The 16612-nt window shown below is 40.2% G+C and overlaps 1 protein-coding gene across 7 annotated transcripts in view; it reads right to left on the reverse strand.

Moving 5' to 3' along the window:
• KLF12 (KLF transcription factor 12) overlaps positions 1 to 16612 on the reverse strand; it is a 987741-nt gene that overhangs the window by 66339 nt on the left and 904790 nt on the right. The window contains exon 10 of one of the 7 annotated variants that reach the window (XM_085622011.1): positions 321 to 388. The exons of the other annotated variants lie outside the window; for them this stretch is intronic. Coding sequence (XP_085478137.1) covers positions 321 to 388 — 68 coding nt within the window. The remainder of the gene's footprint in view (positions 1 to 320; positions 389 to 16612) is intronic. 7 annotated transcript variants of the gene reach the window in all.

Below are 16612 nucleotides of genomic sequence, written 5' to 3' on the forward strand. Positions count from 1 at the left end.
ACTTCAACCCTATATCCAATTGATCAAAAACTTTTCATAGAGGGTTTTCAAAACTTTGACTAGTTTTACCCATGTGGGTCGAGAATATTTACAGCAAATGTATAATACTAGTAGTGACATTTCCAAGGTGTCAAACATAGTTTAGTACGTTAATATCACGTCTGTTTTTTATGTCTGTTTTTTATACCCCAGTGGGTTGAGAATATCCAGTCCATCAGAAAACAAAATTACAAATTTAGATTTTTTAGATTTTTTAGAATTTTTTAGAAATAATGATGTTCCAATGCCCAAGTGGGCTAATCACATCAAATGTGTGATACCAGTAGTGATACTACTTCAAGGCGTTTAAATACTGCAATTCTTCGTAAACAGATGTACACTCCGTCTCCTATAAAAATAAACCAAATGCACTAATCATTAAAATGATTATTAATTTTAAACTGTTAAAATTACATGAACATCTAACATACAAGGCATTCAATCCAGATTAAAAACATAAGATGAACAGCAGGTTTTTCGATCTTGCTATATAACAATGAATTCTAACCAAGGTGGACTGATAATTCTTCATCTTTGTTAATGCCCCCTGGGACCATAGTTTCATATTTAATTATCAATCGAGATTCTAATCTGCGCAATTCTTGCGTTCTGTTACCTCCTCTCTCTGATTTTTCAATTCTGTCCAGGGCACAGAATCTCCATAACCTACTATCTTTCTTATGACATTCCTTGAAATGTCTAGCAATAGGGTATTGTCTGTCTTCATTGGTTATAGCACGCATATGTTCTAGAATGCGCAATTTCACCTGGTTAATAGTACTGCCGATATAAACTAACTGGCAGGGGCATATTAGTGCATAGACGCAAAAATCCGATATATATATATATATATATATATATATATATATATATATATATAATAACGTGTATTTGGAGTCAGAAATTAGGAATAAGTAAATTATAGATGAACCAAAAACACAAAGCCCCAACGTTTTGTAAATGCAATAATATTTTTTAACAGCAGCATCAGCAATGGTTAAGACGTGTGCTAAGTGTAGAGTGAACACATTGTGCTTGTGAGAGAACATTAAACGGCCCAAGTGAAACTCCTGAGAATAAAAGTAAAACAGCATATGGAAACATTTAGAAAATTATTATGCATGAATCTTTTGGATACAATATTGTCTTTATGAAAACATGTCATAGTTAGTGATCCATAAATTTGTTTGCGCATGAAGACAGCTTTTTGACCTTCATGAATTGAGGTCATCTACAGGACAATAATAACACTAAATAAGAGGATTGCTGCCTAAGGGAAAAGTTGAAAAATAATTTAAAAGCCTGGCTCAGAATGAAACTGGACCAATGGTTTTCATAAGCATTCATTGTACACATCACTGATAGCCAGCATTGTGTTTTACATCCCCTGCAGAAATGGTTGGCATCCAGCAATGTGATTCATTCCTTCATCCGTTGGGATTTGAGCAAATTGGCTCTTTCGCGATTCCTTCTCAAACCATCTATAATGGATTAATTGAAACTTATCCTGGCGACCGTCTGGGCTGTCCCAGATCAAATGCATATACTCACCGGCGGGAATTTCTCTATGGGTTCCTGTCTAATTCAGTTATTTGGGGCCTCACCGTCTTTGGTTCACTACTTGCGGCTAACATTAGCCCGTCTTCTCTAATATCTCCCACTGGGTGTCCTAGACACAATTCAGGTACCTACAACACACCCCTTTGGTCGATTGCTGGAAAGAAGAGACGGGAGTTACGTTTCAGTTATTATCTACTACACTACGAGGGCTTACCAGAGCCGGTTCTTTGACTTCACTTAACACGATGGAGCCAACAAAAATATATTAAAAAATTTGGTGGAGACCCGTTCCTCTTCAAAATAAGCCGCAAGACACTAGGAACTCCCACTGTGATACAAACCACTTCCGTCAATGGTTATAAGAACTACAATTATGTATAGTTTACTCTTGGTCGATCTTTCCTAAAACAATAGAAACTATTGGTGGAGATCCGTTATTGCTCACACACAACTGGTACAGACATCAGGAGCTTTCCTTGTGATTGAAACTGTCTCTTTGGACCATCACAAGGGTTAAAAATTCTAGGATCCTTCTAACAGAATCATATCACACGTCTGAGTTTGTCCCTCGAAATATCCTACAATCAATATTTCGTCTGGCAGAAGCATAATTGCATGTCTGACATATAAAGCGTTCTAAGACTCTCTAATCAAAGCCCTGAGGAAGTCACTATACGTGACGAAACACGTGTCGGCTATCATCCATTTGGATCAAGATTTGGAGAACATAAGTCTCCTTTCTACGAACCAACAACTAGAACCAAATGTACTAGGGAGTTCTGATTTATGTTCATGATTATGACTTTCCTTTCTGTAAAACTTATGAATTAAATTACTCTTTGTTATATATTTTTGTGAGGACCTAATCTGTTCCGTAGCCAGTTTTTCATTATCATTACTTTGTTCCTTGTCCCTTTGGCTAATAACCAACAAGAATAATACGTGACTTTAGAGTGCCGGGATTTCTTTATGTAAAAAACCTGTTAATTACGGGGATTGCTTTGCATGATCCGTATATTTCAGCACTTAGGTAGTAGGGTGCTTCCCCATCCCGAGTGGCACCACATACTCAACTTGTTACTGATCTTATTGTTTTTCTGACAACTATTACTATACACCCAATTTGATCCCAATAATTGTTATGATGTGCACCCTCAGATACATTACTACCCCATTCTTTTGTGGATCACTAATTATGACATGATTTCATGAAGACAATATTGTATTCAAAAGATTCATGCATAATAATTTTCGAAATACTTCCATACGCAATTTTACTTTTATTCTCACATATTTCATTCTTTTGCACCATTTAATGTTTTCTCATGAGCGCAATGTGGTCACTCTGCACTTAGTACACAAGTCTTAATCATTGCTGAAGCTACTTTATAACTCTTGAAGCACTCTTTTGCCTCTGTTGAAAAATATAATTGCATTTACAAAAAGCTGGGGCTTCATGTTGTGTTTTTTCTATAATTTACTTATTCCTAATATGTACCCTTTCTATTGATATCCATTGAGACATTGTTGGTTGATACTATATTTACCCAGGTCTCAACTGGGTGTATGGGTTTCTCCTGTTGTTCATATTATTTACGGTCAGAGACAGTGAACATGAGCGACATTTTTTCCATAAGGGTGGATTTTTATTAGAATTTTGTCTGTAAGGAAAATAAGTCCAAAATCAATTTTATTTTAGTTAATTTAAATTATAGTGTATTACGTGTTGAGCTTCAAGGGCAGAAATGGTCTAAGGCTGTCTTAAGGCATTTGTGCCCATATTATCAAGGAACGGCGATAACATTATCTCCGCTTTAGCTGCAGGAAACAGCCGCTAAAGCGGCGATAATGGGCTTGATAATAGGCCCTTGTGAATTCCCATAGAAGTCCAGGTTCACACCAGAACCTGGGCTTCTATGGGAATTCACAAGGGCATATTATCAAGCCCATTATCGCTGCTTTAGCGGCAGATTCCTGCCGCTAAAGCGGCGATAATGTTATCGCCGTTCCTTGGTAATATGGCCCTGCGGCTTTTGAGAAGACAGACTAAATAAATAGGCTGTATATGGTACAGCTCCTGACTACATTCAAAAAGGTCTATCGGACATGGCAACATGATTCACCCTCCGTTGTAGACTTATATAACTCAGTAAAATGATTACCCTCCCTCAAAGTCTGTTCATATTACAGACTTTGTCATGCTCTTTGAGTAACGCATTCTTCTGTAAACTAAATCATGTGATAGTCTAAATAATATGGGTAGGAAAATGACTCCTGGTTGTGCAAGAAAAGTGGTGTGTGGAGATAGAGGAAGGAGGATGGGCATTACCAAATGTAGAAAATTATTTTATGGACCCCAATTTCATTAGGCTTACGTTCATAAGCTATCAAAGAAATAAATAATCAGCTCCATACTCCTTTGGTCTTCACAACAATTAAAGACAATGTAATGCTTGACTGTGCTGTAAAAAATAAAGCCCGCCCAGCTCAAAGCCGATTAGATTCTGAGCGTGAAGTCCCAATGCTAGTGTTACTGGCTATGAATGAAGAACACAAATTTAATTGGGTAAGCTGTCCTTCTAAATTGAGCGCAATCTGGGTTTTTCACAAATGCAGATGACGTCAATAGATAGACAGCCCATCATTTAGTCAGTGGCCCAGTTCCCACTGTTGCTCCTCCATAAGAAATAAGAGATTGTTTTTAGATGGAGTTTTTACAAAAACTTTAAAGAATGCAGATACTTAGCTTTGCATCATGGTGGTGCTCCGTCAGTAGTCTATGAGGCAGCCTTCTTGTGACTCCAGACCAGTGGGCACAGAAGATGGGGTGAATGAAAAATGTAAATCACTCATGAGCTCTTTGGACTAGAAATTGTATAGGAGATGAGCAGAAGCTGTCAGCTTAGCATTAGCAGAATGGGGTTGGAGATGCGTGAATTAAGAGACACATCACCTTCCTAGTAGGTCTATCTGAGACGGGTACAGTATTAACCACTGTCCCGCATGTACCTTAAACTAGAGCAGTTATGTAGGCCTTTGAAAAAATACTCCTATCCATTTATCCATGTGAAATTGTTTTGTACAGATGGACTAAAGTTGTGTGGGCATTCCTGGTGCTAGAACATTATTGGTATTCTGTTTTTACCAAATTTAGTTTGCACTCTGATTTTGTGACAAATCTTTTGGGGGGGGGGGTGAGTTTTATACAGCGCTAACTCGACCGGAAGGTATCAGAGCGCTTTACATGAGCAGCAGTTGCGTTACAGCCGGACATATTAATTTTGTTAGGCACAGGGAGATTTCATGATTTGCCCAGAATCACAGAATGTTGAGCGTCTCTGCCAAGACTCGAATGCGGTTCCCCAGCTTCGAGGTCGATTAGGCCACATCCTCTCCTCCCTGTGTCTCATTGCTAAGACATCACTGTGAAAATGTCCCTCGAGGTGGGGCATCCGAGAAGCTTTTTTTTTTGGGGGGGGGGAGGGGGGGGGACTTGGAGGTGGCACATTTGCTTATTGCACACAAAAAAGGTTCTGAGATTTCTGCCTCCCCAGCAGAATGCTTAGAAATGTGATGCAGCACAAGGCAATATACAACGAAAGCTTGGACCAAAGAGGCAAATTGAAGGAAAACTAGGGGCTTACTCCCTGAAAAGGTCATTTGAATCAATTTAAACACCTTTTGAATATAGTCTATATTTGATAACTGCTGTGTGAGTATTTTTCTGGTGCTAGCTAATTTTTCACTTCTTCTCATTTTATATCATTGGTACAGTAGGTGCTAGACGTGATTGTCTGTTTATAGGAACAAAAATAAGTAAGGGGCTAACATAAAATCAGTAATATACAGTGATTAGAAACTGCAGAAACTGAATGAAGTGCTACATAACAACAAGTTGTTATTAGTAGTAGCCTCAGCATTGGTAGTAAACCTTGTATGACTACATACATGTGATGTTCACTTTTTATCACATGGCCATAACGAAGGGTCCATTAATGTGCCCTTGAGGGTGGCTGTTACATTATTAAAGGAATACGCTGGATGGAACACTGAAACGTTACTAACTGCCTGGCAGCATATTTTCAGAAACAAGAAGGTGCTCGTTCTAGAGACGATGGCCTGGGTTTAATTTAGGCAAACTCGAAACAGCGCTTTTTTCCACGCTCGAGGGCCCTGTTGTGTGAGAAGCTCTGGCTAGGAGGGAGAAACGCCTCTGATGTCACGAGGGATCACTTCTCTCGCGCGCAGCTGTTCTCCCAGAGCGTGCACATAATAGTGAAATCGTTTATTTAAAGTCATTTGTGCATTTGGATGCTGGAGTTGCTGACACTGCAAAATCTGTACTGTATGTCTTGAAACTGATAGTAAATAACTAATCCATTTCATACTTCAACCTCTCTGCACAAAGGGGGAAAAAGCACACATGGCGGCTGCCCCACAGAAGTCGAGCACAATTGGAAACAGATCTCAAAATAAACGATGGAACAGCGGCCAGCGTAAGGAAGCTGTTCTAACTTTCCATCACTCACTTTCGAAAGCCATCGGGGCAGAGGAGTGAGCTCTCTATGTCTGTATGCCATGCCCGCACCTAGCAGTAAGAGGCAAGAACTAGTTAGGAGAGTGGTGAGTCTGTCAGTGAAAGGAACAAAAAAGCGGCCCTACTTCATTCAAAATTCACATTGCGCAGATGAAGAAGCGAAAATATGCTATATCTAAAAATCTTATAAATTTGTAACACAGGGCCTCATGTACTAAATTTTCTTGCAATTGCAAAGATTGCTATTCGCAAAAACACTTTTTGACCGCAAAACCACAGGTTACAAGGAAGAAAAGGCACATTGAGAGTCAGAAATAGCTTTACGACTAGCAGTGGGCGCTTTACGACTAGCAGTGGGCACTTTACGACAGACACATGGTTTGTGATTCAGTTGGAGAAGGAAGCGTTAAAGGGGCATCCCGCCTTCCAGTCAACTGCAATGACTTGTATCAATAATGCTTTAGAACTGCAATTACAGGTGCTTCCTCAAAGGATGTGGTTTAGAGTCAAGGGAGTACCTACCATTGGTGCAGGCGGTGCAACGCACCGGGGCCCGGAGGGGAAGAGGACTCAGCATCCTGTTTTCTAGAGTTCAAACAGCGACCAGGAGCTCATTTCCATCCTTGCTATAGGGACTTTAACTCCACTGTATTGGATTTTCACTGCCCATGTTCGCGAGGAACATCTTTCACTTTGTAAATGTGGGCTCAGGGTCTGGTGGAGCAGAGAGTGGTGGACTTCTGCATTCGCCCTAAGAGCAAATCACAAAATGCTGCTCAAAAAAGGCTGCTCGGCATGTCTTACAAAGAGTGTGCTGCAACCAGCGCCTTTTGGCATCATGCTACTAGTTCCAAAATCACACTTATGTTGTGGATTGCACAAGAAGCTAACAAAGTTCTGTGATAACCACCATTTTTATTGGGTTAAAAGATGCATTCCCTGAACGATAACTAGTGAAAAGTTTCTCTCTATTTGGGCTTTCTGTAAGCTAGTTTTGAACATCTGTTGATAATGTTAACACAAGGCAATGCAACTAGGTCCAGGCGAAGGGGTTATTTACACTCCATGATACATTTTCATATGCCTCTGAGGATGCTATGTAATGAAGATGTAGTACGAATAAAAAAATGGAGGGAGGAAGAAGCAGAGGTCCATTCAGCTTCCAAATGATACTTATCAATCAGAAAGAAGGGGGGAGAATAAACCACAATGGTCTTGATCCCAAAGTCTCAGAAATTATCACCTCAGAGACCCTCAATCACATATTCACAGTCTGTGGTGTATATAATCTCTGCCTAGTATGGTTTTGTGGATAGTGTCATCATAGGGTCTGCCACTTGAGTGTCCCGTTCTCCAAGTGACATCAAAACATCCACCAGGATGGAGACTGTCAACAACACTCATCCAAATAGGGACTTCAAGTTTTTGGAGATTCGTGCCATGACATGGGCTGGTGTTCCAGGGACCCATACTCCACCATCATCTGCAACCTCTGTATTGAGCTGCTAAGGATCTTGCTCACAGATAATGATATCAAGATACTTAAATACACCAATAATATGGAACAGTATCTGGTAGTAGTCTTTCTAACTACGCTAGAACAGCTCAACCAGTGCATCATCCTCGTACAGAACTAGACGTTGAGGGTTGTCCTGAACCTGAATTCCACCAAAACATTATTCCCCATCTTTGTAAACAGAACCAGACAGGCTAGGATCCAAGAATGGCAATCTAGCACGAATCTGAATGGATTCACCTCTTCGTTAGCCACAAATGCCAAATCATTCAGGTTCACCCTTAACTTCATCTAAACATAGATTGCCACGGAAAAATAGGCTGTACAGCTATGGAAAGTTAACCCTCCACAAAGTAATCTTAAGACCTACTGTGTACACCCTTGTCCTTTCCTTCATATACCCTGTTCATGAGCAGTGCATTCACTGTGCTGGACACTTTTTAATGCATCTTTAACATTGTAAGCCAATTAATATGAAAGCTCACTGAATAAAATTAACCACAACATAAAAGACCTACAATGGGTACGACTCCAATCTAACAATAACTTCCAAACCTGCTTCACACCATAAAAATCAGGATAAGTTAGCACATCATCATACCTGTCTGAAACACTCACCACTGCAGGTTGCCAGTACACAAGGTGTCATGGCACAGCCTGGCTCAAACCTATGGTATGTAACAAAGGGCCAGATGTATGAAGCCTTTTTCCCCTTCGCAAACAGGCCGATTCACAAAATTGGCCCATTTTCGAACCAGAAAAAGCCTTTTGGGATGTATCATTCCAAAAGGCCATTGCAAACTAAGGAATCGCAAAATTTGCAATTCCCTATTTTGCGAATGCATTTAAGGAATCGCAAATTGCGATTCCTTAAATGCAATTCTGGAAGCACCAGAAATTTGCTATTTGGCCTTAAGAAATCGCAAATTACCACCAGCTTCAAGTTGGTGGTAATTTGCGAGTTGCTAGAAAAATGCACTTTTTTGCATTTTTCAAAGTGCCAAGTGCCGCACATACATGCTCTCAGGGCATGTATGTGCGCCACATGTGCACACATGCATATTTCAGGGGTGCAACAGGGTATACTATTGGCACCCTTGAAATTGCATTAGCAATTTGCGAGTACCTATTGGGTACTCGCAAATTGTGAATGTCTCGCCATTCATTCCTATGGGCCTCTAGGCCCATAGGAATGAATGGGAAGGTATTGCTTAATAGAGAATTGCAATTTGCGATTCGCAATTAAGGAATATGTAGGAATCACAATTATTATTGCAGAACCAACATACATTGCATTTTGCGATTCTGTTATAGCGATTCAGTAAATTTCGCTATTATAAAATCGCAAAAGCAATCCTTGATACATCTAGCCCAAAGAGAGATAAACAGGCATCAACTTTATATTCCCAAAAGATCTGGAATAACATCACACCACATCATCATTGCAATCTCAGTCCTTTAATTTTTAGACCAGCTAAAGTTCCACTCATCACCATCATCACCTTCAACAAGGCCTCTCCTAGCATTTCTGTCCATGTTCCTAACAACAGGAATCGCCCCCTCCCTCTCCTGCTATTGCACGTAATCTTGAACATTTTCCTCTATCCAGACATAATTCTTATGTCCCCTTCCGACCCTGTGCAGCATGCTATAGGTCTCCAGCTTTAGTGGTGATCCACAAATATGAATGTATACATATAATCAAGCATATAGGATGAGGAAAGGTGCAATTGTGCGATATCATTCTTACTGAGGAGTTGTTGAAGATAAGAGATGGATTATGAGACAAGAGAATATTATGATGTCAAATAATTTGATTATTTAAGGAGACTATTCGTTGGATTCATGTGGTATTCTTTGGTGGGTAGCATTGTGGATTGGGAACTAGGTTAATGTTGGCAAGTTGTGTATGTCATGTGAAAATAATTTTCCATTATTTAACTTTTTTTTATAGTTTATAGGGTGTCACATATAGCCATGAATGTACTTCTATGATGATTCCAGAATTAGTGCATCGTAACCAACAGCTCAACCTACAGAGTACAGTCAAGTTTACAAGAGGCGGAGAAAAGAGATAACAAAACAACCATCACGTGTCATGGGCCATTGTTTTTTTAGTAGTACAGACATGGGCAGAGTTGGGTAAAATTGATTACTACAATAGTGGCATGACAGATGATTTAAATCTTCTCATGTAGCTTTAAGCGTTCATTTTGTCTTCTTAACTAGAAGCAAGGGCATTTGAGGCTTTTGATCCATTAAACTGGAGAATTTGTCCTTCTACTGAGAAATATTTGTAATTACCAGCTGGCATGTAAAGTATTGTGATGCATCTGAGGACTCTCGTTAGTTTGTGGCAGGAGAGCAGTTTGCCAAGGTGTGAGACCCAATTTGCACTACGAAAAAAGCAGTGATATTTGAAGAATTTTGTCTGCCATATGGTTAGCGTTTAAAGGACCAGAGTCAATGGCTGTACCTGATCTTGTGTTTTGTAAGTTGCAGAGTTAATTTGTTTTAAGTCTAGGGCTACTTTTTGCCATCCAATGGGAAGATTGGGACAACATTATTCAGATGGAGTAGCTGTAGGTAGGCACTTTTTATAACTGTGCCACTTTTAAAGTGAAACTAAAGTTGTGCTTGAATTTCAATGTAAATATGGGGAGTTTTTATTTATGGGCCTAGCCTAGATCATCCAATGACATGAACATGCAGATCCAGTAGGTCATTGACATCAAGACCTCAGATTTAATCCATTCATAGAAATTATGCTTTTCTTGGTTTTAATAGATATTTAGAAGAAGAGTTGGGGGAATGTAAGAGGCTATACTTTTTATAGCAAAAAATATGGGCACCACTCTTGTATTGATTATTTTCAATTAGATCGCATATCGACCCACTTAGTTCATTCAATAGTACACGTTCCGCACGTATATCTGATCATTCAGTAATGGAGCTGGCCCTATATTTGACATCGGTGGAAGAGTGTCCCGGAGGTGGACTTTTGGAAGGGATCTCTTATTGGAAGAGGAAGTTTTAGAAACTTTAAGAGAGCAAACAGAATTCTTTGAGCATAACCAGGGAACGACCAGCACTGCTATGGTGTCGGATACATACAAGGCCTATATAAGAGGTTGCATTTTAAAGATCTTGCATTCCCAAGGTTGGAAGAACTCAGAATCGCAGAAGGACCTGTTGGCAAAGATAGCCCAGAAGGAAGTGGAACTGCATGTTCAGGAAAGGCAGAGCTCTAACCCAAATCTTAACTCCTCTTTGAGAGGGAACTGGAGGGGTTGCAGTTGGAGTCTAAGATTCATCTGGAAAAAGTGTTACGAGTGAAATGGGAGGCCAGCAGGTTCCAAAACTTTGGGTATGGGAAGAATAGTGGTGCATTACTAGCTTGGAAGATGAGATCGAATCGTGGCAGGAACACCATAGAGGTACTGGTCCGGGTCAGGTAGATTTCCAAGTATATTTTGGTGAGTTACAATTTTGAATTTTTTGCCTGCAGATTTGGTCAGACTAGCTTAATGAGTGAATCAAAAAGGGCCTACTAAATCTTCAAAGAAAGCTCAACACAGTTAATATGAACCTCACTAGATGAACAAAACTAAAAATAAGCGATGTTCAAATAGTTAATGGATAACTATTACATGGTCATCAACGTCTAGGCTACAAATTTAATAAAGCTTGGATGTTCAGATTCTAGATTGAACACCCTAACCTCAGTCCCTCATGAAAAATCACAATAAGTCTTGATAAAGTTACATCTCCTTCAAGACACAATGTCAAATAATGGTTCAAATCTTAAAATGTACAGCTGCAAATTCATGTGAAATGAAAATGCACATTACTTTCAGCATACTTCCAGTCTGCAAGGAAGGTGCTAGTAATCCACCACATTGAGTTGGGCTATACTAAGCATCAGGTCTACTAGATTCCATTGTGACGCCAATCAAGGCAGCACTGCACTCATAAGTCTAAAGCTATGCTACTGTATTATTAAAGGGACTACATTGGAAAGCCAGAATTTTAAATATCATGCATTTCTAAGAAACATGCAGCGGTGTAACATTTCATAGTTACACCTTTGCATGTTTACTGCTCTTCTGATCTCCATATGAACCAGAAATCTTTGTAGCCAAATAATTTGCAGAATAAAAAAATCCCAAATTCAGAAAAGAACTATGTAATGTAATTCCAACTTTAATCCCCTCGCACCACATTTCCAACCTCTGGCCTCAGAGGTAGAAAAATCAGTGCCAGGAAAACAGGAGAAGCACCTCCTCATGTACAAGGGGTTGGGGCTACACACTCCTTATTTTTTGTCAATTTTTGAACTATGCTAAAAGTGAACGATAATGTATTATTTATTATTAGGTTAATAAAAAATGGAGTACAGTTAGCTGGAATATGATCTTTTCCAGAGCAGAGGTAAGTACAAAATGCTTTAAAATGTATGTTGTGTGCACAGTCTCTGTTAGGTAAGAGAGACTGTGTTTATGTTGGAGAGAGTGTGTGTATGTATGATTATGTGCAAATATGTAAGCATGTGTGTGTGAGAGAACGTAAAGTTCTGCATGTTTTGTGTGATGTCACTTCCGCTACCCCTGGTCTTTTGGTGTACTGAGGTTCATGAGTCAGTCTCTTATCACATCCTCTCCTGAGTCATCAGAGGCACCACCTACATTTAGTTCTGGCTTCAAGGAATAGTTATTAGGCCAGATTCATGAGAAAGGGTAGACATTTACATCTTCATCTTATGTTTTTTTTTTAATTCACAAACATTCCCTGGTGTACGTCTGAAAAACTGCAAAAGAAGCAAGTTCCCAGAAGTACTTCCGGGAAAGTCATGTGACACATTCTCCTAGCTCCTTTTGCGGCTGTGTGTAATTCTACATAATATACAATTATGCACAGGACGATAGAGACAGCTGTGCAAACACACTTTTTTCTTCTTTTCTCCATATTCCCTTTGCAATATATCAGATTCCTTGCATCAGTGTTTTTCTTCATGGTGTTAGTAAATCTTTCATTCATATGTCTAACAATCTTTGTTCTAATCGAATTTCTCAATGCGGTTGCCTGTTCCCTCTTGTTTTTAAAATAAACAAAAAAGAAAACCTGTTTAAAATCTGCGTGGGTGTCTAGTGGCATCCAGTGCATAACATTCCGCTTGACATTAACAGCCTTCAATTTGTCGTCTCCACTTCACCTGGCAAAAGTGTTGCTCTACCAGGAAATAGGCTCGATATGTGGTCCAGTATAATCTTCCTACTTGTTATGCATAAACTTTGCAGGCCGCACAACAGTGATTCTTCTTTTGAGCTCGCACTCAACAATTTCGAATGGCATTTGCTCTTTACATGACTTTTGCACTAGTAGCCAATTTCCTAACACTAACAAACTATCCATAGGATTAACAATGTCAAAAAACAGCATCTTCCAAATTGACAAAAACTTTTTCTGCAGTTTAGAAGATATTATAGACAGTAAGCACAATACTTTACTTAGCAGCCTGGTGCAAAACCTAACAAAAGTGGGCCACAGTAAAAAGCGGCTATTTAACTTATAGTCAAAAGCAATAAATGTTCACTATGACTCCCAAATAAACTAAGTGAGTTATCCTTTCAGAACATTATGCATATGCCTCAAGCAGGAATCATATTGGTCCTACTAAAGAAAGAGAGGCCTTATTAAAAAAAAGTTGCAAATTACATATAACGAATATGTCTATGCAGGTGTTTTCCTCTTTTTGTGTGCACCCCACATAGAAAGAAGAAATACTCGGAGAAATAAAGACATTTCTCCTGCTATGCCTCACCTAGGCAGGTGTATCGTTTTGGTTCATTCACAGGTTTACCAGGTTTGGTAAATCTAGGACTGCGTTAAAAACCATGGGCTTGTGTGGGAACACCCAACACACCATTAATGGAATGCCTCCCTTGCACAGAGTGTTGCAACGCAGCACAAATCGCTGGGTTGCATTACTCCGCGCAAGGGAGGCATTCTATTGGAGGTGTGGTTGGTGTTCCCACACAAGCCCATGGTTTTTGACACAGTCCTAGATTTACCAAACCTGGTAAACCTGTGAATGTGCCAAAAGGGGAGAGGATGTGGTCCGTGGGCTACGCTGCCGACTTTGGTGCTGGAAACCAGAGTTCGAGCCTCGAGGTCGCGTCCACATCCTGTGATTCTGGGCAAATCACTTAATCTCCCAGTGCCTGAATGTGTAATGTAAATATGGTGCTATGTAAAGCGCTGCAATACCTGAGGGTTCGAGTTCGGGCTATATAAATATGCAAAAAAAAAAAAAAGATATGCCTCCATAGGTGAGGCATAGCAAGAGAAATGTCTTTATTTCTCCTTGTTTTTTCCTCTTTCTGTATGTGGTGCACTTACAAAGAGGAAAACACCTGTATAGACAGTTTTTGTGTAGGACGGTGCCCCTTCCTGCACAAAAACAATCCTGCCTACAACGGCGCCACGGCGCAACGGTGCCTGCATTGGCACTAGGCTGCCGAAAGGGCACAAGCGCAGGTGGAAAAAACAGGAATGCACCGTAGTGTATAAATACAGAACAGTCTCACCCTTTCCCTGTGATGCAGGGAAGCACAACATGGTAGCTTGCTGTGCTGCCCTGCGCCATAATTATCATAAATATGCCCCTGTATGTTTTGGGTTTACATAGGCGATACATTAGCTCGATCAACCAAACGCATAAAAAAACACTGAACTAGGTGCAGAATTTTAGGTAAGAAATGGCACTTTCGAGACACTGAGTTACAACAAATACCATTGATATACAAAACAGTACCTCTATATTTTACAGACATTGTGCACAGCGAGACACATCCTAGAAATTGATGAGTGCAATGCACACCTCTTCCTAGTTTTGCTATGGCCTGACTTTTCAAATTGAAGAGCGATGCATAGCTTTTTGAAGTCCTTATTGGAAGCAACCATGCACACGTTTCTTTTGATTAGTTTCTATATAATAATATGTACTTTAAAAAACGAATATTTAGGTTTTTGTTTCTAAAAGCGCACTTTCCAATTCGAGTAAACACTTTTTAGTTTCGGCCAAATAGAACAACATTTGTCAATGTCTTAGAACTAGTTATTTTACGACTTTACATGCCCACACTAATCTCGGAGACATAAGGAATTTATAGGGAAGGGCATTTGAAACAATGAGTAGCTTGAATCTTTTTTCATGCTTTTCTTAGACAACAAAACGATGCTTATGGGCATTATGTGAACTGTTTAGACAGGATTTCTGTAAATCTTGATTTTCCTGCCACCAGCTCTCTGACATTTGTCACTATTTTGTGAACCTCAAAGACACATGTTATAATTGCTCCGCCCTACAGACTTAATTGAGTTAGAAAACAGGTTATTTTTTGCAACTGATCCTAGATGTCTTCTTTTCATGAGTACAAAAGTAATTTGACATGTTCAACACCTTGAAACACAGTTAATAGTATGAGTTTCTACCCTTAGCACTCCATCGGGTGTATCATGGTGGACGCACAACCTTGGTCGTGCCTTTCTCATGGAATACACAGAGATGTATTAAAGCATAGGCAAAGTGGGCAATTGCCCAGGGCCTCCATCTTTGAAGAAACCACTGGGAAAGTGAGCTTTCTCGCTGTCTCACTTTCGGTCTCTTTTTCTATCTCAACCTTTAATGTATAAGTCAATAGTATTTGTCATCATGGGGTTTTGAATTAGACAATGGGTAATACAATTCAAGACTGTTGCAAACAGGGCCCTGAAAAGATTACTTGCCCAGAACTAAGCATGTGCGGAGTTCGCAGAGTTTCGCATTGTGGAACTCAGCAAAGTCACAAATAAACTCTGCAGTGCTACGCGGAGTTCCGCGAGCAGCCAAGTGTGTTAGGGGCATGCCGTTCGCTGTGATTTTGAGTGCCGGGTGTTCGTCCCACGCTGTCAGATTATCGTGAACGGCACCATGTGTATCACAAGAGGGAGCAGCTTGCTTTTTACTGCTCGGGTAGATTTTCTACTTGAACGCCAGCTTTCCCAACGCGGACAGAAGGTTTCTCAACGTGAGCGGTCATGACCTGCCACGACCGCTCGCATTGAGAAATCTGACCACCCACATTGAGAAATCTCACCAGGAGGTTGATTTTCCCTGCTCGCGCTCAGCAACTAGACCTTGGTGAGTAAAAAACAAGGAAACATTTTGCTGGAGGGGGATTTTCCCCGCTCACCATCTTGACATTGATGAGCGCAAGTGAGGAAAAAAACTCCCCTCTTCGTCGCAGACCGGAGTTTTGGGGAACTCCATGTGCTCCGCGGATTGTGGAAAACTCCACAAATGGAGCTGAATTCACCGCCCTGGGTTACCCAGGACACCCACAATCCTTAAGATGACACTGCGAGTAGACCCCAATCACCAAAAATGGGAGGCAACCCTCACTTCCTCACAGCCTATGTAACAACACTGTACTGACCCCACACCTCGGGACAACCTATAACTCTATATTGTCCCTGCAGGACATTGTAAGACAAAAGAGCTCTTTGATTGAATGGAAGGGATCGTAAGGTTATACATACTTAAGCCGTCTCTGTTTTAATTGGGGATACTCCTTGGTATGAATATTAAGTGATTAGTCTAAAGCATCACTGGGTAAACATATTTCATCCACCATATTGCCTCAGTCTTGTAGCTTTCATCAGGACCCCTAATACTATATAGACCAGTGCTTAATTTGAGCCGGTGGTTTCTGGTGCTTGGCACCAGCACTTAATTGTCAATTCTGGCACTTATGACAGCTGCCACTTAGTGGTGCAGTCAGTTCAATTAAATGATGAGCAGAACAATAGTCATTTATTAAGTCAATGTGCACTACAAACAACTGATAATAGCTGCCCGAGCCATTCTTATAGGTTTTGGGGCTTGAATAGTCTGAAATGCCACACTTGTAGCAGAGACA

This window comes from Triturus cristatus, chromosome 8 (assembly GCF_964204655.1).
Source record: "Triturus cristatus chromosome 8, aTriCri1.1, whole genome shotgun sequence".
NCBI classification, from domain to species: Eukaryota; Metazoa; Chordata; class Amphibia; order Caudata; family Salamandridae; genus Triturus; species Triturus cristatus.